This window comes from Cyanistes caeruleus, chromosome 2 (assembly GCF_971803275.1).
Source record: "Cyanistes caeruleus chromosome 2, bCyaCae1.hap1.1, whole genome shotgun sequence".
NCBI classification, from domain to species: domain Eukaryota; kingdom Metazoa; phylum Chordata; class Aves; order Passeriformes; family Paridae; genus Cyanistes; species Cyanistes caeruleus.
In genome coordinates this window covers 77,932,241-77,956,677 of record NC_141702.1, presented here as the reverse complement: position 1 = coordinate 77,956,677, position 24,437 = coordinate 77,932,241, and the positions used below count along the sequence as shown (strand labels likewise).

At 36.5% G+C, this 24,437-nt stretch overlaps 1 protein-coding gene across 3 annotated transcripts in view; it reads left to right on the top strand.

The window, feature by feature from the left end:
* Positions 1-24,437, top strand: part of BIRC6 (baculoviral IAP repeat containing 6) — a 175,370-nt gene that overhangs the window by 25,863 nt on the left and 125,070 nt on the right. For all 3 annotated transcript variants that reach the window (XM_086878080.1, XM_086878079.1, XM_086878081.1), the window contains 9 exons: positions 104-162; positions 851-2,245; positions 9,963-10,112; positions 13,849-14,074; positions 18,410-18,570; positions 21,386-21,517; positions 22,747-22,878; positions 23,142-23,320; positions 23,791-23,921. In XM_086878080.1, coding sequence (XP_086734206.1) covers positions 104-162; positions 851-2,245; positions 9,963-10,112; positions 13,849-14,074; positions 18,410-18,570; positions 21,386-21,517; positions 22,747-22,878; positions 23,142-23,320; positions 23,791-23,921 — 2,565 coding nt within the window. The remainder of the gene's footprint in view (positions 1-103; positions 163-850; positions 2,246-9,962; positions 10,113-13,848; positions 14,075-18,409; positions 18,571-21,385; positions 21,518-22,746; positions 22,879-23,141; positions 23,321-23,790; positions 23,922-24,437) is intronic.

The window sequence follows — 24,437 nt, the reverse complement described above, 5'->3', positions numbered from 1 at the left end:
GTTATAGTACTCACTGTGTTTTTCATTAATTTTTACCTATTTAATTAAAACTAAGCATGCAGTTAGCATGTACATGGTGTTATTCTTACATTATTTTTTTCAGTGACGACTTACTGGAGGATTCAGACAGTGAAGAGCATTCCAGATCGGAATCTGTTACAGGTAGGTTATAGCTGATCTGTTATGTATCTGATGGTTTAGAGGTGAAGGGAAATTCTTCCATCAGGCTTTTAAAAAAACCCTGTCAAAACTGATATTGTATTCACTGTGTTAGAAAAAAGGAAAAGGATTTACCTTGGAAGGAATGCCAGTATTTAAGTTTGTGTGGTGGAGAGATTGCATACAGGAGAAAAGGAAAATCACGCTTTGTTAGTTAATAAGTGTCTGACTTGACAACAAGCATTGCTTATCTTGCTGTCAATAAACTGCACAAACCAAGATAAAAGAACTTTCTTAGAACAGGAACAAATTTCAGCTGTACAAAACCCTTTAAATTCAGGGGATTGCCAGAAAGAGTTCCTGTGTCTTGATTGTTTCCCTAAGGTTATGCACTTTGATGAAGTATTTCTTCCTGAATAAAGATTTTGTATGGAAGCAGAACAATGCTATGCATGGTGTTCTTGTGTTATTTTCTTAGAGGTTGAGTCAGAAATTTTGAGAGGGGGAGGACTATGTGTTTATTTTCTATAATCTGGTTTACATCTTTGAGTAAGGATCACCAAGTGGGGAAAAAAAGAGCATGAGATGTGGAAAAAGGTCCTTTTTTTTCCAACAAACAGTACTATATGCAGTATGATTCCTATTTTGTTCTTTGAGCATTTGTATTATGTTAAACATTTTTGTCTTAAAGGGCATACATCACAAAAAGAAACTATGGAAGTCAGCCTTGATATAACAGCTCTCAGTGTTCTTCAGCAACCTGAAAAACTTCAGTGGGAAATTGTTGCAAATGTCCTGGAGGACACAGTTAAAGATCTAGAAGAACTTGGGGCAAATCCCTGTTTGGCCAACTGTAAGAGTGAAAAGATGAAGGAAAAACATCTAGAACAACACAACATTCCCTTTCCTTGTTTATTAGCTGGAGGTCTATTAACATACAAATCGCCTGCTACCTCTCCCGTAAGCAGTAACTCTCAGAGATCACTGGATGGCCTAAGCAGGACTCGAGGTGAGAGTGTCTCGGAACAGGGATCAACTGACAATGAATCCTGCACTAATTCAGAACTGAATTCACCTCTGGTAAGGAGGACTTTGCCTGTATTGCTGCTGTACAGCATCAAGGAGTCTGATGAAAAAGCTGGAAAACTCTTTTCACAGATGAACAATATTATGAGTAAAAGTATACATGATGATGGTTTCACAGTTCCACAAATCATTGAAATGGAGCTGGACAGTCAGGAACAGTTGCTGTTACAGGATCCCCCTGTGACTTACATTCAGCAGTTTGCAGATGCTGCAGCCAACCTGACATCTCCGGACTCGGACAAGTGGAGCTCTATGGTTCCCAAGCCTGGGACTTTGGTTCAGTGCCTGCGTCTGCCCAAGTTTGCAGAGGAGGAGAACCTGTGTGTAGATTCAATCACACCTTGTGCAGATGGAATTCATCTGTTAATAGGACTGCGGACTTGTCCTGTCGAATCTCTGAGTGCAATAAATCAAGTAGAGGCCTTGAATAATTTAAATAAATTAAACTCGGCACTATGTAATAGAAGGAAGGGGGAACTAGAATCAAGTCTTGCTGTAGTGAATGGCACAAGTATTGATGTAATCCAGCATGAGTCACCAGCAGATGTACCAACTCCTTTAATAATTCAGCCTGAACAGAGAAGTGTTAGTGGTGGATACCTAGTGCTTTATAAGATGAATTATGCCACTAGAATAGTTACTCTAGAGGAGGAACCAGTCAAAATCCAGCATATCAAAGACCCCCAAGACACAATTACCTCAATGATTTTGCTCCCACCAGATATATTGGATAATCGAGAGGACGACTGTGAGGAGCCTGTAGAGGAAATACAATTAACTTCTAAAAATGGCAATGGGAGAGAGAGAAGATCTGAGATCTCTACTCTTGGGCACCTGGTAATAACTACTCAGGGAGGATATGTTAAAATACTAGATCTTTCAAACTTTGAAATTCTGGCCAAAGTGGAGCCACCTAAAAAAGAGGGCACTGAGGAACCAGATATGTTTGTCTCTGTGATATACTGTTCGGGCACAGACAGATTATGTGCGTGCACCAAAGGTAAGATTTTTCTTGGAATTTTTAAAAAATCATTTATTTTACTGTATTTGGATTATGTTACAGAATTTAGAATCTAAGTTTCAAATTCCACTGAATTTACATACAGTTTAATGGTCTAGGAAGCATGGACTCTAGTTAATTCCTCAGCTTAAATGTCAATTTTAATCTTTAGAATGGCAGTAATTCTTGTGTGTTTCTTTCTTCTTGAAGAGAAACAGATTTTCTTAAGTCCAAAACAAATAAAAGTCATTCTTGTACGTAATTATTTCTATGATAGAGAAATCCATTTCAGAAGAAAGACTTCTGCCTGTAATTGATGACATTCAAGAGAGCAGGGAAGATAATGCTTTTATACTTTATCCCAGTGTATTGTCATTCGGTGGCACCCTACGGGTCTGCTTCAGCTTTTTGCAATTGGGATTGTACTTCCTTGAATATAAGAGCCAGACTATGCATGCAGGATTCTTAAGTCTTTTTTTCCAAATGAATACAAGGCATTTTGGGGAAGGGGACAGGTAGGAGAGGAGTGTAACTCAAGGCCAAGTAACAACTATTTTGTAAAAGTCCTTGAACCGCCACACAGCTCCTGGTTTCCTTGTGTCACATTGGGACACTGGAAACAGCTCTGGGTTCCTCCATGTCTCAGTGTTCTGTTTAGTTCATCTGCAGTTGAATGCAGCTCTGGAGGAAATGCTTAGGCTCCCAGAGGGATGACAGGATGGTTCATACATTTCAAATAAATTCTCACCAATACCATGTTGAGCTTTCTCTTTACTAGAAGAATTGAAATTGATACCTTTTGTCCTTTCATGATGGTGTCACACTAATTATGAAGTAGTTCTATGAGCAGTTCTTAAATCAGATTTATTTGTTGTTTCTGACAGAAAAAGTCAAGTGTATTGTAAACATCACAGTTTTCATAAAGGCTCCATGTTTCTCACTCACCTACAAGTATTTCTAGAAGTGGGCATTTCAGATTTGTTTTTTAAATACTAATGAAAACACTGGTAGTTAGTAACTAGTATTTATATTTGCGGATTCCCAAGGGTAACATTCATATTTACTAAATTGTTTTCTTTTGGTGGCTGCAGTTGAAGAAATATCTATTAAACTATTTCAGCTGTATTTAATAATGCATGCTTTTTCCTAGTTAAAATGGAACTCTAACTGAAAGGTTAATTGCCTTTGAAAACTGTTATATCCATGCCATAATGTTTTTACCTTATACTTAGCTGATCAAAGTGCAGTCTCATTGAAAAGACCTCCAAACAGAATTTTTTCTCTACAGAATTTTATTACTATCAATTTCTTTCTTTCATCAAATTTGTTTTCCCTTTCTTGTGGTTTAAGATTCATGATAAAAATTAAAGGGCTTATTGTGCATGGTACTTTCCCATCCAATGTTAGTGTGTATGGTAATCATATTCTTGTAGCTTTTGGTATTACCTATGCCATTTTGGGGCATGGAGTGTAATATATACAGGTCTCTTGAGCTGGAAGCATTTCTTCTGTGTGTATAGGAGTACTTTGTCTCTGCCTAGATAACCACCATCTCTGTTACTACTAGAGAACACTTCCATCTTCCTTTTAATGGACAAGCACATCATTCTGCTTTTGCTGTAAATCTCTCAGTATTATAATATCCATCTAGTAATTTGTCATTAGCTTTTTTTGATTTCTTTTGTTCATGCTGCCCTTAAGACGACTGAAATTTTGGGGAATTTTTTATTCTGTAGCCCAGCATGCTACAGGTATCAAGACAGCCTGCAAAGGTCCTCTTTTGAACATAGTGGTTTGTTTACTTTAAAAATAAAAAAAAAAATAAAAAATCCACTGATTATTCTTATCTTTCATTTACACCCACTACACCTCTATTTGGAACTTCTATTTTCTGTTTAACCATGGACTTTGGAGTTCATTATTTGCATTGCTTAAATGTCTTTAGATACTTTAAACTTCTATTCCTTTTTTAACATTTCAATCACTGATATTTTTTTCTCACTTTTGAGAAATTAAGTCCAAAACCATCATAAATACTTAGGGGCCAATGTCCATTAGAAGTCTGGAGTTCAGGATCTGATGCTAGTTATGTCTGAAGCCTCAGAGTCAAAACATTTATGCCAAAATACGTCACTTCATAAGGAATACCTGGAACTGAAAGGTTTATAAATAAGGCATAAAAAGTATAAAGTTCAGGAAAACTAGAAGAAAAAGCAAATCAAGAACCTCAACAATTAATATAACTTTTTAAATCCTCTATCTTATTGTATGTTTGAATAGATTAATATATGGAATAGGCTTTGAATAATTTTCCTTGTCTTGAATAATAATCATCTTTTAAACTTTTGCTTTAAATGGGTAGAATTTCTTGCTTAGCTAGGTGGCTGAGGATGGAGGATTTTGCTGTTATTATTTTTCTTAAGTGCTGGTTTCTTAGGCTTCTTCACAAATCACTTTGAGGTGTTTGCTCCTCCAGGTTTATTGCCACAGTTGGGATGGTGCCTTGCAGTCTGACAGCATTAGAAGGATACACTGAAAGTAGAATGTATTCATTGTATTCACTGATGTGTTCAACATTATTCTGTCTAGAAAGGATCTTGTAGTCCAAAGACATAAATGAAAATGTTAAGTGAAAGTTGTGGAGCATATATGCATTAGAAATGCTTGGATGATGCTGGAAAATATTCAGGTGTGAGCAGCGTATTCTTTCCTGTTTACATGTTTGGGATGTCAGAGTAGGCAAAGAGGTACTTTAATGTCTGAAAGTTCTGAATGCAGAATAGCATTTTGTTCTGTTTCTCCTGCCTGTTGATGTGTTATTTTCATTAGTAGCTTATATAAAAATTTTTCCATAGCTGCCTCTATGATATATATATATGACTGACAAAGAAACCTCTGTGTGAATGGGTGTCTCAGATCTGGAGTGGTTTTATGGAAAGATGTTTTAGACCTGCATTTGATGTCATCCATCTTTGTGTGTCACACTTCAGAATGTTACCTCTTGGTGTCAGCTTCAGGTACTTACCTGTTTCTGCAAGGATTGCCTGAGCCTGACCTGTGGGAGAAAGTGTGCAAGTATATTCTTGGTTCCAATTCTGTTAAGCAGATATAGTGAACTTTAATCTCTTCGTATTTTGCTTTCTTCTCTTCCCCTTGGCCAAGGTAGACTCTATTTAATATCCCTCTTAGTGTAATGCTTTATCTGCTCTCATATGGGGGTCCAGATGTTTTCTCTTGTGTCATTAATAAAGTCTAAACTCTGCTTTTATAATGTTCAAAATTATAAGGAAGAAAGTAAGTAATTTCTTTATTTTAAAACTAGGCAGCAGGTACTGTTTTTGAATAGGGATACAGCTGTAGGGTGGTCTTTTGATATTGAAGTCCATTATCTTGTGCTTAAGAGGGTCAGATGAAGTTTCTTGTTGCTGGACTGTGCTCACCTGAAATTTTGCATGTGTTACATTATAACATTTTAAAGGTGCTACAATATAACAAGAGTCTTTTAGTTCTTCGCTTTTGTGGGAAAAAGTACTTTTTCAGGCAGGATTTTGGTATGTCCAGGGTTGCCTATGGTGATACTTCTTACCTGTGTGCCTGGCAGAATTGGATGGTACTTGGATGCCTTTGAGAATTTATTCCCCCAAATCTTGTTCCTTTCATTTATAGCAGCTTTCTTACTGTAAGCTGTATAGCAGCTTTCTTAAGTTGTAAATAGTGTAGTAATCACACTGTGTAGTTCTTTCTGATTTAGTTTGGGTATCTAATTTGTGTCTTCCTTGTCATTAGGCTTTGTCTGCCCTGTGTGTATTTGAAGTTTAGAAATCAATTCAGTATTTTCAATTTTGTACCCTTTTTGGTAATGGAGTCTAATAGGACTGGAGAGAGGTCAAGTTTTTTTCCACATCAGAATTAGTGTTGGAAGTGATGCTAATAGCTCATCTTCAAGTCAGGGTCAATTGCACTTACCCATTCAGAAACAGAATACTGATCACCGTTCCCAAACATCTTCAAAATGGAGATTTAACAGTCTGCTCATAAAATTTCTCCTGTATGCTGTCCTTGATTATGATTTTTTTCACTAGCGTTTAGCATCTTTGTCACATACCAGTCATATGTGTTGAATATGGCAAAGAGATTTCTTCAAAAAAGTAGGGAAAGACAAGAGTTTATTTAGGTGCTGTCCTTCTCCAACCATTTAGTTTCTCAAGCTGTCTCCAATCCTTTCAAACTTATAAAAGAAGAAAAAAACAAAGCAACCTTTACTTTCCCCTCTCGAAAGATCTGTTCAAGTCAGTCCACAAGTTTCTTGATGAGATATGCAAAACCAGGCCTAGTAATCCTGGAGATGAATTCCTCAAGCAGCTCTGGGGTCTGTACATACCATGTGTGTATACATAGTGGAACATTCGCACTTTTGAGCAGGAATTTGAATGACTGAATCTGACACACAAGAACCTCTCTTGCAGAACTGCTGTTTAGGCAGAATTTTATAGCTAAAATCTCCTAGAGTAGCTTAAATTGGAGTGTCTCCATGTGAGGTTTTGGGATAGCTTTCTTGATGACATTTTTCAAGTGTTATGAACTTGCACATTTAGAGCTAACCAGTGACAAGAGAAGGAGGGGACTATAAATTGATTAGTGCATTGTTTCCTGTGGTATGGCTTTATTTTCTAATTTTTTTTAACTAATTGGATATTGTTCAATGATGTCATTGTGTTGTGATTTGCTAAGGACAATGGTGTCACTCCTCCTGCAAACTCCTAGAGTGCAGGAACATCTCAGTAGATTGGCTTTGACTGCAGTGGCTGTAGTCTCTGGCATGCTCTCTAGCTTTTTCCAGTGCTGCTTTCCTGGAACCAGGAACTGTTTTGCGTGAAGGAGGCCTGTGATTTATTTGAATGAATTCATGATCCTTGTCTTTTGTTTGTATTGCCCACCAGGTTCTTGAATCCATGCAAATTTCAGGTTCTAAATACAGTTCAGAATTAAATTAACAACGTGTTTATTAACACATTGTCACATTAAATTAACCATGTGATTGTGTTACCTGTTCATTGAAGGAAGTATAATATACTAGTTTCCAATTTGTCTCTTTAGTGATAATTGATTAAGTCAATATCATCTTTCCTATCTTCTTGGTAGTGTAACAGAAATACTTATTGCCTCTGTCAAAGTGATGCAAGCAGAGGAGCCTTCAGATAAACTGCTACTTGAGATGTTCGCTCCCTGGATAGAATTTGAAAGCACTGGATGAGTCACCCATTCAGCCTAGTGCTGCAAATAATAGTAGTAACACAAAAAACAAAAAACAAAAAAAACCCCATTGACTTCTGCACAGATTTTTTGCACTGCCACTTGACTATTAGAACTACAATATCATTGAAACAAGTAATAAAGCATGCATCATCAGAAAGTCATCTCTGGATGTTCCATGAGAGGAAATGCCTCCTTTGTGATACAGAAGCACAGCCAACGACAGCATTCTAGAAAAGTGTGCCTTAGCAGAGGCTAATACTGTACAACTGAAGTTCATGGAAAACTTCTTTACAGAACCTTTTAAAAAACAATTAAGAGGAAGTGAGGTATCTCAAGTTTAGCACAGACTTTTCCTTGGAAAAGTGCTGGAATCTTTCAGGAATGCAGAGATTATGATTGTTCTCTTTTATGGAAAAAATGGGAAGGAAATTTTTGCTGCTGAGCAGTAAACAAAGTGATATACAAACAAAGGTTTAGCTTACTACCAAATGAAGCTAATTCTCTTTGAAATGTGAGGAAAATTACTTATTGATAATAAATAAGATGTTTAATTTCAAGGAAACTCATAAGTGTTACTTGCTAGAACTACTTTTTTCCCCCCTCAACTCTTGAGGACTGCTTGAGATGTTCTGTTCTGCACCAAGGATATGTGGTTTGAGCCTGAGAGAGGGGAGGTACAGGCTTCTTAGTGGATCTAGTTAGAAAAGACTCATCAAGAAATGGCTTAATGGAATAGCTGTTCTGAGAAGATAGAATAAAATAATAAATAAAGATAATTAGAAAACCACCCTTCCCTACAGTTCCCAGGAACACTACTTTTGTACATTACCCACACCTGGGGTGGATTTTCCCACAGCACAGTGCACTGATCCTGTCCATAGAGTTGTTCTGACCATTTTGGTAATTTGAGTGACTTCTTATTCTATCTTCATAAAACAGTGTGTTTATTAAGGCATTTCTTAGTGAGAAGTTTCTTAAGCCTTTCTTAGCGAGATCTCAAGAAAACCCCAAAACTGTGTAAGTTCCCCCTGTGCCTCACATCTTTTCTCTGTGCCTCACACATTCTCTCTGTCTCCCTGTGCCTCTCAATCACTCTCTTTCACCCTCCTCACCCTCACAGCACGGGACATATACCTGCTTTTATCTTGGGGTTTTATTACATCTTTATTCTCAAGTTTCTTTGTTTCAGATTACCTGGATATTTTGTATAACAGAGTTTGTAATAATGTTAGTCAGATGCTGAAAGTCAGTCTGATAACTTTGCAGAAAAATGACCTAAGGCCTATGCTTGGATTTGCCTCCTGATGTGGATCCTACTGATTTGACTTTTTTGTAACTTTGGGAATTGGTAACAGCTCTTCTCACCCCACCCCCCAGCATTAAGTAAAGTGAAACATTCCTTCCCAGTGACTTAGAGCACAAGTCAAAGGAGGAGCAAGGAGCAGATGAGGGAGCTGGGGTTGATTAGTCTGGAGAAGGGGAGGCTCAGGGCTAACCTTATCATTCTGGACAGCTACCTGAGAAAAGATTGTAGTGAGGTGTGGGTTGGCCTCGTCTCCATAAGAACAAGTGACAGGATGAGAGGAAATGGCCTCAAGCTGCTCTGGGGGAGGTTTGATATTAGGAAAAATGTTTTCACAGAAAGGGTTGCCAAACGTTGGAAGAGGCTGCTCAGGGCAGTGGTGGAGTCGCTCTCCCTGGAGGTATTTAAATGATGCAGACGTGGCGTTTAGAGACATGGTTTAATGGTGGACTTGGCAGTGCTGGGTTAATGGCTGGACCTGATGATCTTTGTGCTCTTTGGTTCTATGACTTCTCTGTAAATGACAGAATTGATCTACGTGTGTCTGTAGTGGTGAATAATGCACAACCTCCTTGAAGGATTTCAAACTTCCATCAATGCATTGTGTCCATTGAAAATTTTGGATTTTTGTCTGTTGACTTGTTCAGTGTTTCAATTCTAGGTTTGATGAAATAACGTGGAGAGTTCCTTAGTTAGGAGAATTCATAGAAATTAGTTTAATTTTAAATTTTCAGATATTAAATTTTAAAAGGCAGTTTAGGCACTCTGTACAGATGAGGTAGTGTAGGCCTTCACTTGACATGGTAGAATATTTCCTGTTAGAAGCATAATTTGGATTATGGGAATTGTCATAATGGTTAGGATTTTTGGTTTCTATTGAGGTTTCCTTTGTTAAGTGCCTTTTAAAACCTGTCCCCCCGTATAGTTTCTACCTTTGATGCCATTTGCAACTGAAGTATTTCTGTAGTTCAGTTTTGCATTTGCCCCCCAAAAAATTAGTGGTAGTAAGGCAAAATAGGTATTTCCTGTACAATTTCACAGTCCTGCATAAGTACTGTCATAATTGCATTACAGTTCAAGTGTAAGCCTGTCATGTGCATCGAATTTAGCTGTATGCCTGTCCAAACTTTCTTCTTTCGTTGTCTGTGATGATTTTAGGTGGAGAACTTCATTTCCTTCAGATTGGAGGGACCTGTGATGACATCGATGAAGCTGATATACTTGTAGATGGATCCCTTTCCAAAAGTGTAGAACAGTCATCAGAAGGCACCAAGCCCTTATCCAACCCTTCTAGTCCCGGCATTACAGGTAAATTGCACATGTATCAAAATACTTTTGTCATTTTTGAAAGTTGCATCTGAACATGACTTGCAATTACTTAATAGCATCCTGCTTTATAATTTTTTTGTTGCCCAGAGTTAGAGTTCTGTATTTGCTGTGTGTCTATCACTGGGTGTGTACACGCATAAGACGTCAGCAGTTCCTGATTTTAAAAAAAACCAAACCAAAACACTTGGACTTTTTCCAGTCTCTACATGTGATTTTAAGTGTGGCGGACTGTATTTGTGTGACTCCAATATTATTCCTCAAGAGTCAGTCAAAGGAAGGAAGAGATGCTTTTTGTCATAAGTTTATTTGTAAGCAGCATTACAGCAGTTGCTTTGAGGCCTGAAATTCTCCTGCTCCTCCTCTTTTTCACCAAAGAAGCCGTTCCTGAAGTTTGAAGATCACTAGAAAATAAACTGTAAATATGTGAGAGGAAAAAAATCTATGACTTTCTTCTGCACCCTTTTTTGCTAATGGCAAATAAAACAAAAAGGAATATAGATGTCAAGGACATAGATGAGCTTCAATGGATGCACTCCCTGTATAGTAGCTTATCAGCAGAATGACTTCCAAGCAAATGGTAACTGACTATCCTGATGAGTCAAATAGATGATCGTTACTGTTTAAATTCTGCCAATACTATAAAGGGAAACATTTTCCTTGTTTTTATCTCGTTCCCATCCAGCCTTCAGTATAGCGTTGAATATGATTTCTTGGAATAAGAAATTGATTTATTTATGCATAGACTTCAAAGTAGCTGTATCTTTAGGTTGTCCACAAGCTGCAGGTCCTCCTTTAAGTAGTCATATATTTTAGGTTTTCTAAGTTAGTACTGAAATGTGGGGTCTGGGTGGGAATTGTTGAATGAACTCTTGAGGATACTGAAGTTAATAATCCAGGTCTCTTAGCATATAAGAGAATGATTGTTAGGGCTGTGTAAACCTCTTCAGTACTGAGGTTGTCAGTTGTGTGGATCATGATCAGCCTTTGATTTATAATATCAGTGTTCTCTTTTGGTCTTAAATACTAAAAAAAAGAAAAAGTGTTGTCTTCCACTTCTGTCTTAGCATGTTTTTCAGACAGAGACACAGCTCAAGAGAATGGTTTCTATCTGGGGAAATGAACTCCTGCAACAAGCAGAAGCTTCTACTCAGATATTGTTCCTTTATACTGTGGGCTTTATGTGTTTATTTTTCTCTACTGTTTGCATTCTAGAATGTGTTTCTTGCATTTTTTTTTTTTTTATTTTCTATCCTATTTTTGCTTTTTTATTTTCTATCCTGAATTTTCAACTTGGATGCATTTTAATTTTTTTTGTTTTAAGAGAAAATAAGTTACTATTATAGCAATCTTAGATTACCATTTCCTTTAAAGGAGCAGAGGGGGTTGTGTGGTGAAGTAATCAAAAATATCACTTTTTTGCAAAGTGAATTAGAAAAGAATATTAGTTTTCCTGACCAGTTTAAAACTTGTTTTCAAGTTTGCTGTTAGAACTTTGTCTTGTTATAACACTTTGTTAGAATGTAATAAAAGTTTTGTAATTTTTAAAATAAGCCAGGTATACTTGACAGCAGTGGAAAGTTAAGTCCTTAATTTTTCACTTTTAGGGGTAGATTACATGTATGTGTGTCCTAGTTTAGGGCAAATCAGGAAGGAAAACTCCAAATGGGGATCTCCACAGGGAAATGCCCCTCCCCACCAACGGGTCCGGGAAAAGGGGAAAAAAAAAAATTCCGTGGAGAGAAGTGGAAAAAGCTGTTTATTTAACAGAAATTGAGTAATATTAAATAATAAAATTATTAAATAATAAAACCTCTTGCTGTTCGATGGGATGGTAAGTCTAGGAAGAAAGGTCTTTTTTCATGTGGTGCAGCTCGGCTCACTCAGGTTCTTATCAGTCCCTCTGGCGCTGGAAAAGTGCCGAGGCCCAGGCCCTGGTGGGCCACAGGCATGAGCTCCCGGGGTTTGGCTGGGTGTTCAGTCCAGAGCAGGCTTGCACAGATCCAAGAAAATTGAAAAAAACAATGGTCCAGGGAACTCCTCTGCCTCAGCTAGCTAAAACTAACTAAAAGTCAGAGAGAAGCTCTGTCCCGCTGTCTGTCCATGCTGCAGACAACACAGTCCAGGAGCGGGGTGCGTGGGAGTGATGTTTTCCTTAACATACTGCGCGCTTCTTCTTTCCCCTCTCTTGCTTTCAAAGACAGTCTTAAAGGTGCAGGACTTAATATATAACATAAACCAGACGATTGGGGATACCAGTATCATAATACCAGTTGTTCCAAATACTCTGAATTTGGATTTGTTTCTGTTGGAGGAGGAAGGAGAATGAAGCAGAAAAATCCAGTCTGTTCAAAGATAAGCTTGTTGTACAGTTTGAGCAATGATCTCACTTCTCATTGCAGTGTCATCCAGCTAATGAGGTTCACATTTGGCAGTTAAAGAAGTTAAGGTCTTTGCTGTATTATTGAAATTCAATTTCTAAGCATTTCTAATTTCTGTGGCATTTTCCTGCCTCTGAGATTGAAAAGTAGAAATTATTATAGTTGCAATGAGAGTGAATTTATTGCCTGTCCAATTGTCTCACCTCAAAGTCAGCCTGATTTGTTTTTCAAGGTACTCTCTAGGTTCAGACTCCACGGTGAAGGTGGTATTTTTGTTGGTGTGTTATTATCTCCTCATCCTGGGTGGTGACATTACTAGTCAGGTAGCAAACTTTCTCCTATTGAAAACCATGTTTTCTTTACAAGTAAAAGCTTTTCCTTCAAAACACATTTTTAAGAGAAGATGCTCAAAATACTAGAAAGTGTACACTGTATTTTCCCTGAGATTTGGTAGGCTGGTGTTCTTTGGTTGGTTGGTTAGGTTTTGTTTGGGGTTTTTTGTCTGTTTTTGGTTTGGTTTGGGGTTTTTTGGTTGGTTGGGGGTTTCGTATATCTGAGAAATCTGATTATCAATTTTTGGTTTCTTTGTGGTTTCTTTAGGTCTTTGACTTCCTGGGATATTTTAGTTTTCAATACTACAATTAATACCCTTGTTTCTTTGGTACAAGGCCTAAAATATAAAGACAGGAAGACAAAATAATTGCCATGGGCCAGTGTCTTTTAAGTGTTTAACATAAAGCATGTTTGTTTTTCACTTACCCCTGTTTTAAACTAAACTGGGAGCCTTCCACAATGTTCTAGTAATCCACCATAAAACAAGTCTGTATTGATAACCAGGGGCCAAAGTAATGTTTTAAACAGTGATAAAAATGCATAGTAATTTCTGTATGTCTGTTTTCATGAAATATATTTTTTTTTATCTGAGTCAGTAGGAATATTAAAAAAAATGTTTAATCAGCTTTACATCTTCAAAGTATAGCTGGCTAATTACTTATTCCTGATGCTGCTGGCTAAATCTCACACAGTATGCTCAGGGCTCCCAGTATTTAGAAAATTTATTCCAAGCGAACTGCCTTCAAAGGATACAGGCTTCAAGGCTGGGATGTTTAGTTGCTTGTGTTGGGGTTTTCTGTGGTTGTTTTTTGTTGTCAGTTGAGGGTGGTGCTTTTGCGGGGGGGAGGGAGTTTATTATTATTAATTTTTAACTAAAAAATCCTTCATAGGACATGTAGTTCATTTTGTCTACAGCAGTTCTGATATATTTTGAGCTATTTTTTATAGGATGTTCTGGGAAAAATATCTACATAGTAATGAGTGTATGTGCTGTAATTATTCAGGAGTTGATCTTTTGGTGGACCAGCCATTCTCTCTTGAGACACTGACATCCCTGGTGGAACTGACCCGTTTTGAGACCTTGACACCACGGTTTTCAGCCACTGTCCCTCCCTGTTGGGTGGAAGTCCAGCAGGAACAGCAGCAAAGGCGACACCCTCAGCATCTGCACCAGCAGCACCATGGGGATGCAGCTCAGCACACTCGGACTTGGAAGCTACAGACGGACAGGTACACATTGGAACAGTGCACGAGGAGCTGTGTTCATTGCTCATTGCTTCACTAGCTGGTGTAGCTGTACAACCACAAATTTCATGCAGTTTAATTGTTTTTCACTAGTGTATAAGTTTAAGAACATGTGTTTTCAAAGATGATAATTCCCATTTGGTAGTTTGCATTATAGGTGGTGGCAAGATTGCCACTGGCATTTTAGTGGACAAATTGAAAAGTCAGGTTTTGAATTGCTGGATTTTTGTTTGCCAAATGTTGTCATTATGTTACATAATTAGATAAGTACATTTGCCAGAATTAGAGATATTCTTGATAGTTTCTGTAAAAGTCTGATTCACCCTTCTTATGTATACACACATTTTTAGCACATTATTTAATCAGAAACTGCAAACTGTGGGTGCCAGTGTGACTGATTATCCTAAATAATAATCATATTGTAATTTACTTTAAAATATGAAGGTAGAATCTGGTTTTATGTCTAGTCAAGTTAAATCTTTGTATAAGAGATATTTAAGCCACTCCAGAGCTCTAGTAGTGCTAAGGTTTAGGCAGTGTTTTCACTGAAATGAGCTGCCAGCATGGTATGTGTAGCAGGACTTAGTTTTTTACACATGACATTAGAACGTGGAATTCCTCCGGGCTCCTAAATACAGCTACAGCAGTGTCACAGTCTCCTTGAATGATTGCTTAAAACCTACCTGAAGTAGCTTTGTTTATTTTTTTTTTTGTGAGAAATGCTTGCAGAAACAAAATATAGATAGAAGTTTTTTTTTTATTAAGGGACCATGCATAAGACACTACAGGGTCTTTCAGGTCAGATTGCTATGTCTCTTCCACTGATGTGTAACATTTAGATTGTCATGTAGACTTGAAATAGGCATAGAGTGAAAATAATGAGATGGCCAAAGAGTGCTAGGGAAGTTAGAGGTAATGTGTGGGGCTAAAAAAAAAGAAGCATGTCATATACAAACAGTTGAAAGATAGCATGTGATAATGAAGCATTCCATGTGGGAAAACATGTAATAGATGCAGGCATTTCCAGGGCTGACTCATAATGGGAGCTGGACTTACTTTAATTAAGTGTTCATAAGCTACAGCTGAAAACTTGCAATGCCTTATAGGCTTTAAAGCCTTTATTTATCTTGTGGTTTTGCTTTGTATAAGTCAAATATTCTGTATGTAACAAGTGGAAGAGAGGTGGTTCCTTGCAAAATAACTTTCAGTTAAAACTGTTGATTATCCAAATGTGTTCAGCAACAGTTGAAAAGTAAAAAGCTATCAATATGAAGTTGCAAGGAAGCAAGCAGTAAAGTTAACAGCTGTTAATTGTAAGGGGATAAGTGGAAAATTAGCTGATGAATATTGTTTCATTAGAGGAAAAGAATTATGCCTGCTGCTAAATAAAACAGGGCTGTAAAGAGGAAAAGTTAGAAGTTTTGGTTTAGTGCTGGAAATCTTTGACAGCTGCTATATGACTCATAATGAAAATTATTAAATTACACTCCCTTTGTTCTTAGGTTAGGATCTTAAGATTGAAAGCCATGTTAGCTCTTAATTAAAAGTTACCTGGGAAGAAACTTTTTGATTTCTGGATTATTTTTTTGGTTGTTAATATGAGGTTCCTTTTATCTTTTTTTTGAGTGCCTCATACTGATACCTATCATGATGTGGGATTACAGTGTTGGATGGATGAGTAATGCAATTTGATATGATAATTCCTTTGCTTCTCAAATACATAGAAAGAGATAATCCTGTAACTGTATTTTAGAAAATGGCATTATATTACAATCCTACTTCGTTATTTTAAAAAGAATGTGCAACAAAGAAAAAAGAAAAGCGGAGTCTTATTTACCTTCTGAATTATCTAAACATCAGTATTGTCCCCGCAGGTGTAATATAACTGAAAAGTGAAATGAGGTTAATTCTTTGAAAAGAGAGGTACATGAATTCCTAATATGCATGGATAAAACAGTGACATCTGAGTTTCCTGGCTTTATCTCAAATTTATGTAGGATGTATTCATCTTATGGAGGCATATTTGAAAATATATGAAAGAAGGAAGAGCTATATACTAATGTTCTTTCCAGTGTTTAACCCCTGGAAATGACTCTGCTGTTCAAAGCTCAGCTGCAGTGAAGATCAGACAGTGAGATGTTCTAGAAAAGGAATTAGTAAGTGTGTTGAAAAATATCTTGCAGTTGAGAATGATGGTATACTGGTTCTTAGAACACAGTATGGATTGTATGTTCTTTAAAAATATGCTACAGATTTAGAAGTGTTTCAAAGGTAGAAGAGTTTCCAAATGACTTTGCATTAGATTATCAGAGAAAAGTGATATTTAGGATAGATATGCTAAGAAATGAGAAAATAATAAGGAAGTAAATTAATTTGTTTACTAATTTTAAACTTTGCACATGAATAAAGGATGCACTTAAAGCAACCTATAAGATATTAAAAAGAAACTTTAAAGGGGAGTCTTTAAGTCTTTAAGAATTTGATTGTGAAGATTGTGGCATTTTATTTCCAGAGGTATAAGATCTCTTAACTGCTGGATTAATGTGAGACCTTCATGGAGATTCTTTATTCCATATGTGCCTATTGAGCATCTGCTGTTCAATTCTGTCAGAAATAGATTCCTGGGGTAGACAAATAACAGTTGTAATTCACTGTGGCTGTGTGCATTGTTTGCAGCACATAGACTACAAAAGACTACTGCAGACAAAGTGGTTTATTATTAATTTCTGGGTTTGTACCAGGTCTTTAACTAAAACCGGATGAGCAGAATATTACTTTGTGTTTCAGGAGTCTGGCTCCTTTGAGTGTCTTATTTAATCCATGCCTTTCATGACATGAAAAACCATCCCGAAACCTCTCTCTGTTTGGCAACGGATTACGTGTTTTCCAAGCTAGAGGAAAGGCATGAGTGATACTAAATACTTATTGTTACAGTTGTTAACAGAGATTTTAGGGGGTTTTTTTCTCCCAGAGAAGTGGGATAAATTTTCATTATATTTTATTTACTTGTGTTCTTTGTACAGTTAGATGAAAATTCTTCACTGTTACTTCTTGAATCATAACCACAAATTCTTTTCTGTCCATCTTTTCTTCCATCCATTTTGCCTCCCAAAATCTCTTGTTTTTCTATGCTGCTTGCTCTGGAAAGCTGGTGTGCCATTTGGTCACGTGTACCTGAAATCTCTTTTAAGTTGCATTACATGTGCCTGAAGGAGTTCTGGCTGTCAGGGATATTACTGTAAAGAAATAAATACAATTGCACCATTTCTTAATCTATTTTAAAATGGCTTTCTGCATAATGTGTAGCGTGCTATAGAAGTTAAAATCCTGTTTGAGAATTAGATGTTAGAAAGATGTCTCAAATATTTATAGCAGCATACTCAGTTTCTTAGTATTCTCAGTTATACAACTAAATAAGTATATCAAAGTTACATTTAAAAAAATTATTTACTGCTAAACCAAGGAGATCAAGAAGTTCAGTTAGTTTTTAAAATATACACAAACAGGGCAATTGACACATAATTAATTTTATTTTCCTTGCTCTTTGGTTTGAACTGTTTTTTGCAAACCCAATGTATCAAACTATGGAATGGATCATTGAGGGGTACTTGTCTCAAGTTTACACTTTCAGTGTACACCAAACTTGTCCTCAAAACAGAAATGTAACTTAATAAAAGAAAGCTGCACCCTTTTGCACAGCACAGGCTTCTGAGCGTGTACCTGGTAAGAAGCACTTTCCATCCTGTATGAATTATCAAATGTGCTTTAAAAATAATTTGAAAATAGTATTTTGAGTCTCCTGTATGTTGATCTTGTACCACTGGAATGTGACATTGGTGTTAAACAATGGATAAGGGCAATTTAAAAGAGATTACAAGGTAGGTACCTCTGATCATTCTTTCATACACTTCTCTAAGTGATAGATCTTCTTTTAGTGTTGTGCTTGTTTTTTTTATTCTTGTACTTTTTTTTTCATGGAAACAAATAACTGGTATTTATAGTAATATGAAAACTGTGCTGTGATAAAGGTAATGGGTAGGGAATCTTTCCACTTCTGCTTTCATGCACACATTGCTTCTCCCTGTCATATCAATTGGTGTTTCAACTTCTTCTTCACAAAATTAGCGTGGTTAGCTTGAAAGCGTTAAAGTTTGAAAGACTTCTACTCCAGAAATTCATATGGATGTCAACTAACACAAAATGAGTTTTTCTTCTTGTTAAAGAGGCTGTGCAAAGGTGCAGAATGGACTGTGTGATGCTGCCTGCATGATTGGAATTTTCTCTGTACACTGGGTCATTGTCTTTTTTTTTTCCTGACAGCAACAGCTGGGATGAGCATGTCTTTGAACTGGTTCTACCAAAAGCCTGTATGGTCGGACATGTGGACTTCAAATTTGTTTTGAATTCAAACATCACAAATATTCCCCAGATTCAAGTGACTTTACTGAAAAATAAAGCTCCAGGCTTAGGGAAAGTCAATGGTAAGAAAAAACTAGGATATCTTTCAAAGCATTCTTTCTTTTCTCAAACTCATTATTCTCTGTGATGTATATCAGAAAAATTGCTTGCAATTGTGTAAGTATTACACTTTTACTGATTTATTCTGTTTCTCAGTATCATGGGCTCTTTTCAGTTATCATGCTTGAATGTGAATTGGGGAGACAAACTGGGTTAACAGTTTCAAAATCTTGACATTTATACAAATAATAGTACATAGCTCAAAAAGACTGAACTCCGTTTATAGTTCTGGACTGTAGCATGAATACTACAGTCATTAAAAATAAGTTGTCAATTGTAAATCATAATAGAGATTGACTGATTAAACAAATGGTATTCTTTTAAGGTCTTGATATAGTTAGTAAAGAATATATACTAAATTATTCCAAGTCACAGAAGGAGATTGTTTGCCAGTGAGAAAATAGCAAGGCTTTTCATAATGGAAGTAAAAAATCCCATGGCTTCCTTGGGAATTCTCTCATCATTTGGCTCATTAACTAAGCTGTGTGAAAGCTGCGATATGATTTCACCTTTTATTCATTGCAGCTTTGACAGAGTAGACCAAAGTTAGGAATGCTCTTGCCTTGGGAAGGTTCCTGATGGGACTCTGCATCTTACTAGCTCTCAGGGAACCTGTGAGAGGGTAGCATAAATTGAAAGTCAGTTCTTTGATGTGGAAGCACCTCCTTTGGGATTTTCCTGTGGTGAGAGCATTCGTTTCATGTGCTGCTGCTTTGTCTGCTAGAGAGGAAGGTATTACATGCTGCACTTCCTTTTATTGGGGCATTAATTGCTTATCTTTATCTGGCCACCACTTTTTCAAAAGCTTCTGGGAACTGGCTAGTTCAGAGAAATCTTGCTGTCAGATATTATTAAATTGCTTGCTGGATATAAAATGTGTTGAGGAGAACAGCAAACATGATCATAAAAGCCCTTTTTCCTTGCCTTTTCCTATTTTTTTAACTGCTAAGTAAGACCATCCCACTTAAACACAAGAGTAACAGCTGTAAATTTCAGAAAGGAATATAGGCGTTTCAAAGATCATTAACATGCTTTCATAAAACTTCACTCTGTAGCATTCCCCAGTTTTTAACAACAAAAAAAAATGTGTGCTGGAGGTGCTCCTTAAATACTGTAAACTGGTTGTTATCCAAGAACAAAGTATTCTAGTATAGTAATATTGTGTAAGAAAAGCCTATTCTTTTAGGGTTCAAGATGGTTTATGTTTAACAGAAGCACTAGCTGTGACTGCAGGCCAGCAGTCAACAGGTTTCTTCAATCAGTTTCTTCAATTTTTTTTAATCCTTGCCGTAAAACCTTAATTTTAACACAAATAAGAAATTTGTTCTATGAAAGAGAAAACCAGAGCAGATTGTCCATGTTTCTGTCCTAATGAAACCTGCTTTGTTTTCAGCATGATTTCAGTCCATTTGCAGACCTGGATGTCAGAATTAATCTGAAAATCTTCACCTATGGAACAAAACAATAGAAGAAAAGCTAAATGCTTTCCCTTAATGCTTCAATTTTAAACACTTCCAAGCAAACAGTTCCATGAGGTGGTAATTCCTTGGAGACATTTGATTTAGCTGTGAACTAAATTGCCAGATCTCTCTGTGAATGCTTTTCAGCAGAGCATACTGATCAGAAGACATGACAGAGCTTTTCCAGAAAATGGCATTTCATTTCCTTACGTGCAATATACTGGAATTTGCTTTTTTCTTTTACAAGGTAGAAAAGGCATTGAATGGGGGGTCAGGCAGTCTGGAAAGTATGAATATGAGAGCACCTGCAAGGCAGCCTTGGCAAAGTCTTTTTTGTTTTTTATTCATTAGGGTTGGACTAACCAACTTCTTCTTCAAGTGTAGCTGCATTGCAGTAGTTTCCTTCCCTTTTTCAATTTCTTGAATTTTGGAAAAGGACTTTAGTGACATTTGCCTTTTTCTATGCACTATTGAATAAAATAATAGGACACTAATGATTTCATTATAGGGGAAGACAAAGATAGATAATTTATATCTGTGATAGATCTTAACCAAAATATTCCAGTCCTAGGGAGAAGTAATATTCAACATTGTTTGATGGCTCTTAGAAATGTATAAAAACCTCAGACTGAAATTCAGTTAACACCCCTCCCCCCAATTTCTCTCCTTCCATGAGGAGAGAAAGGAATGAAAATTTTAAGATAATGAGATGTAGAGAAGATGTGCAGGGCAGAGTTTATTCAGTCATTTTTTTGTATGACAGGAGCACTGGAAGCAGTTAAATATGTAGTGTGTAGTAATGGGAAGGCCAAAGACATAATTCTTCCGGTTGGGAACTAATGGTTTTGGTCTGGCAGTTAATTCACTGTATATGCTTCTTGTTAATTTGCTTGCATGTCCTCTTCATCTATAATTCATGTGATCCATTTAATTGGAAAAAGGGCTGTGTTTAAGTATTACCAAAATAATGTTTGATGTTCAGCAGGAGCAATCCAGTTATTTTAAGTTTAAATTATCAAACTTTCAGTACTGGAATCTTACTTGCTTGGGAGTAATCTGCAGTTGATTATTAGGGGAAAAGAATTTGGGCAGTGTTAAAACAAAACAGGCTCTTTACAGGTCATTTAGATATACTATTTTTTTAACTATTTGCTGCAACTTCAATCCGTTTGAAAAGCATATCTTTGGATACTTGTGGGTTTGTATTAGAAATATTGCTATAGGGAGAAAGTTGATAACTTTGCTATGAAAACTACCACTTGTGTTTTTCCTGAGCCTTGAACAGTGTTTGAAATCATGATAATATTTTTACTTTCAGAAGCAGCAGTAGATAGACAGATCGCATTTCCTTTATCTCCAGCTCATAATATTGAAATGGAGAGAAATGGAAAACCAGGACTGGTGGAATTCAGTGAAGAAATGCAGTATATGGATGTAGAGGAACCACAATGTAAGTTTTATTGATCTTGTTTTACTTAAGTTAAAATAGGACCTTGCTTTTTTCTTCTTTTAATGATAAATTTGAATTCCTCTGCAAAAATTTCTAAGACATTAAAATAGAGTAATTTCTCAGCTGTCTTCAAAGATATTTTTCTCTCTGGTCTGTTTGCTGTATGACTTAAAAGTTTAACACAGACACACCAGAAATGTCCTAAACTACTAGAGAGTTTGGTGGTTACAAGCAGATTAATGTTTATTTGAATTTAGAAATCAAGTAGATTGATATGGCACCTTTATAACTTAAATTGCTAGCCTGTTTCAGCAGTATTTTACTTTGTTTCTTTGGCTAGTTTAATATCATTTTTCCTTAAATACCTGGCTTTTGTAGAGATGGCTGCAGTAAACCAAGAAAATAAGGAACAGAACATAAAGAATTCATAACTAGGCCACATCACACTGACTGTGCCTGTTTTTATAACTTTTTTGTTAACTAGCACTCTTCCACAAAATGTCTTAGACTGTGAAAGGCAATGAGTGGGTCTGAGTGAGGAGAGCTGCAGACTAAAATTTGACAGTTGGAGTGACTCAGTTCTAGAGCGATGGTTCTTTTTCTTGGTCCTTTCAACAGTCTTTACACCTTTTCTCTCATGTAATCAGGCTTATCTAGAGCATGACTGTCCTTTCCAACCCAAACTGTTCTTTGATTCTATGACTCCAAGAAAGGAGGGGTTACAAAGAATGAGGGGAAGGATCAAAGGGCTGATAAAAGTGCCAAAGGGAGGTGTTTTATGCTGAGAAAGGAGCAGCAGATGACTGAATATGATTTCAATAGTTTTTATCTCCCATAGAAGAAACAAAGCTGTCCTTGTTTTAAATTTAGTATTTGTTTCGTTTTGTTTTTAAACAGTATTCTGCTTCTGTAACAACCCAGTAAGGCTAATGGCTCTGTATATATTGGTTCTTTATTTCATCAGTTGTGTATTTTGTGCCTTTATAAGCCAGTCAACACCTATATTAATCCATATAATGTAACTGAAAATGGTTTTAAAACTGTCATCTACCTCAATTGATTATACTGGGAAATGTCTGAAAGTGAACTTCAAGTCATTTTTTATGTCAAATTATATGTGTTTAGTTAGTTTAGAGTTTGACATGGTGCATTTTTAATCCATACAAATCATCAGATTTTGTGACTTAATTATGGCTAATTCAGATCCATATTACTCATGTTTTTGTAAGGTCTTAGATTGTGTCCATTTCTGGAGGAACACAAGGAGGATATTCTTTGTGGTCCAGTATGGCTGGCTACTGGACTTGATCTATCAGGCCATGCTGGAATGTTGACACTAACAAGTCCAAAGCTTGTTAAAGGTAAACCTTTATTTATTTAGTTTATTATGCTATTTGCATGAAGCTTGTGTAACAGAAGTGCATCTCATACTTCTGTAGTCAGACATAGGTTTGTTATTTATTTTTATATTGACCAGTTTTGCTGTATAACACCATATTGAGTTGCTGTTTCAAACAGATGATAAACTACTGTAATTAACACGGTTAATCTGTTCTGTTTACAACTTGCAATGTGTTTAAACTGTGCAAATTCTCCCCACTCCCTTTTTCTTCTCCACTTTTAGGCATGGCTGGTGGCAAGTATCGTTCATTTTTAATTCATGTCAAAGCAGTGAATGACAGAGGAACAGAGGAAATCTGCAATGGTGGCATTAGACCAGTGGTTAGGATACCTCCTCTAAAACCTCAGACCAACAAGGGCCATTCACTTGCTTCATTGTTGGCAAAAGTTGCAGCAGGCAAGGTAATGAATAGCCAAGGAAGATTCATGTGTTAGTGGTAGACTCGGTATGATTCATGTCATCTGAAAATGAAACAGCTGTTAGCAGAATTAAGATCTATTAAAAAGTACTTTCTAAAGAGGTGACACTGTGTTGACACCTTCAAGAATTAGAGTTCAACATTTCTGAGTTGTTTCTTTTGTGCAGATTTAATTTAAAAGTTCTCTTCTGCCACTTTCACATTCTGAACACTTGTTTTTGAAACTTCTGTTTCCTTGAGTGTTTTCAGTTGCTGATAGGCCTTATCCTTCTGTGAAGATGTGTGCATGTGTATTGTTCTATATTAAAGCAATTAGTGAATAAAAATAGTCTCTTTTGGCACAATGCTCAAACTGAGAGATTTTAGCAAACTGTTTGCATTTCACTGAACAAGGTATAAAAATACATCACAAACAATGTGATTCATGAATGTTATTTTTTCTGGAAATATAAGGAAAAGCCATCTAGCAAAATTGAAGCCACTACTTCTTCAAGAAAATCAGATAATCTGCGAGGCTGTGACTTACTTCAAGAAGTCTCTGTTACAATTCGAAGATTTAAAAAAACTTCAATTTCAAAGGAAAGGTTAGTAGGTATCTTTTAATTATGAAGAAATATTAGCTTTCGTTGTGCTTCTCATAAAAAGCTTAGTTCTTGAAATAGCTCAGGTCAAGATACTGTTTCAAGTTGTCATTTTATAAGCTTATATTATATGGAAAATCCTGTAAATTGCAAGAGGGCACTATGCTGTGAAATTTGTGGTAGAGTAACACCATGCGTGAAATTACATGTTGAGTGGGTTTTTTTGCCTGACTTCAAAAAGCAAATGTAAATAAGTTTCCTTGGTAAAACAGATACATTTTTTAAAGGAAGCTCTTTTTCTATTTCCACATTACCTTTTTTCTTAAGGCAGAAATTATATTAATTGTCAAAAAGTTTAGAATCAAATCAAGCTAACAAAGAAGTTTTTGAAGTCTTTGGTTTGGTACTGTAGACCTAGATGCAGGTAATAGGGTATTTAAAGTGTATTACCAGCTGCCACCCTGCAGTGGTGGCACTGACTGTAACAGGCATAAAGAGGTCAGTGAGGCAAAGAGGTAT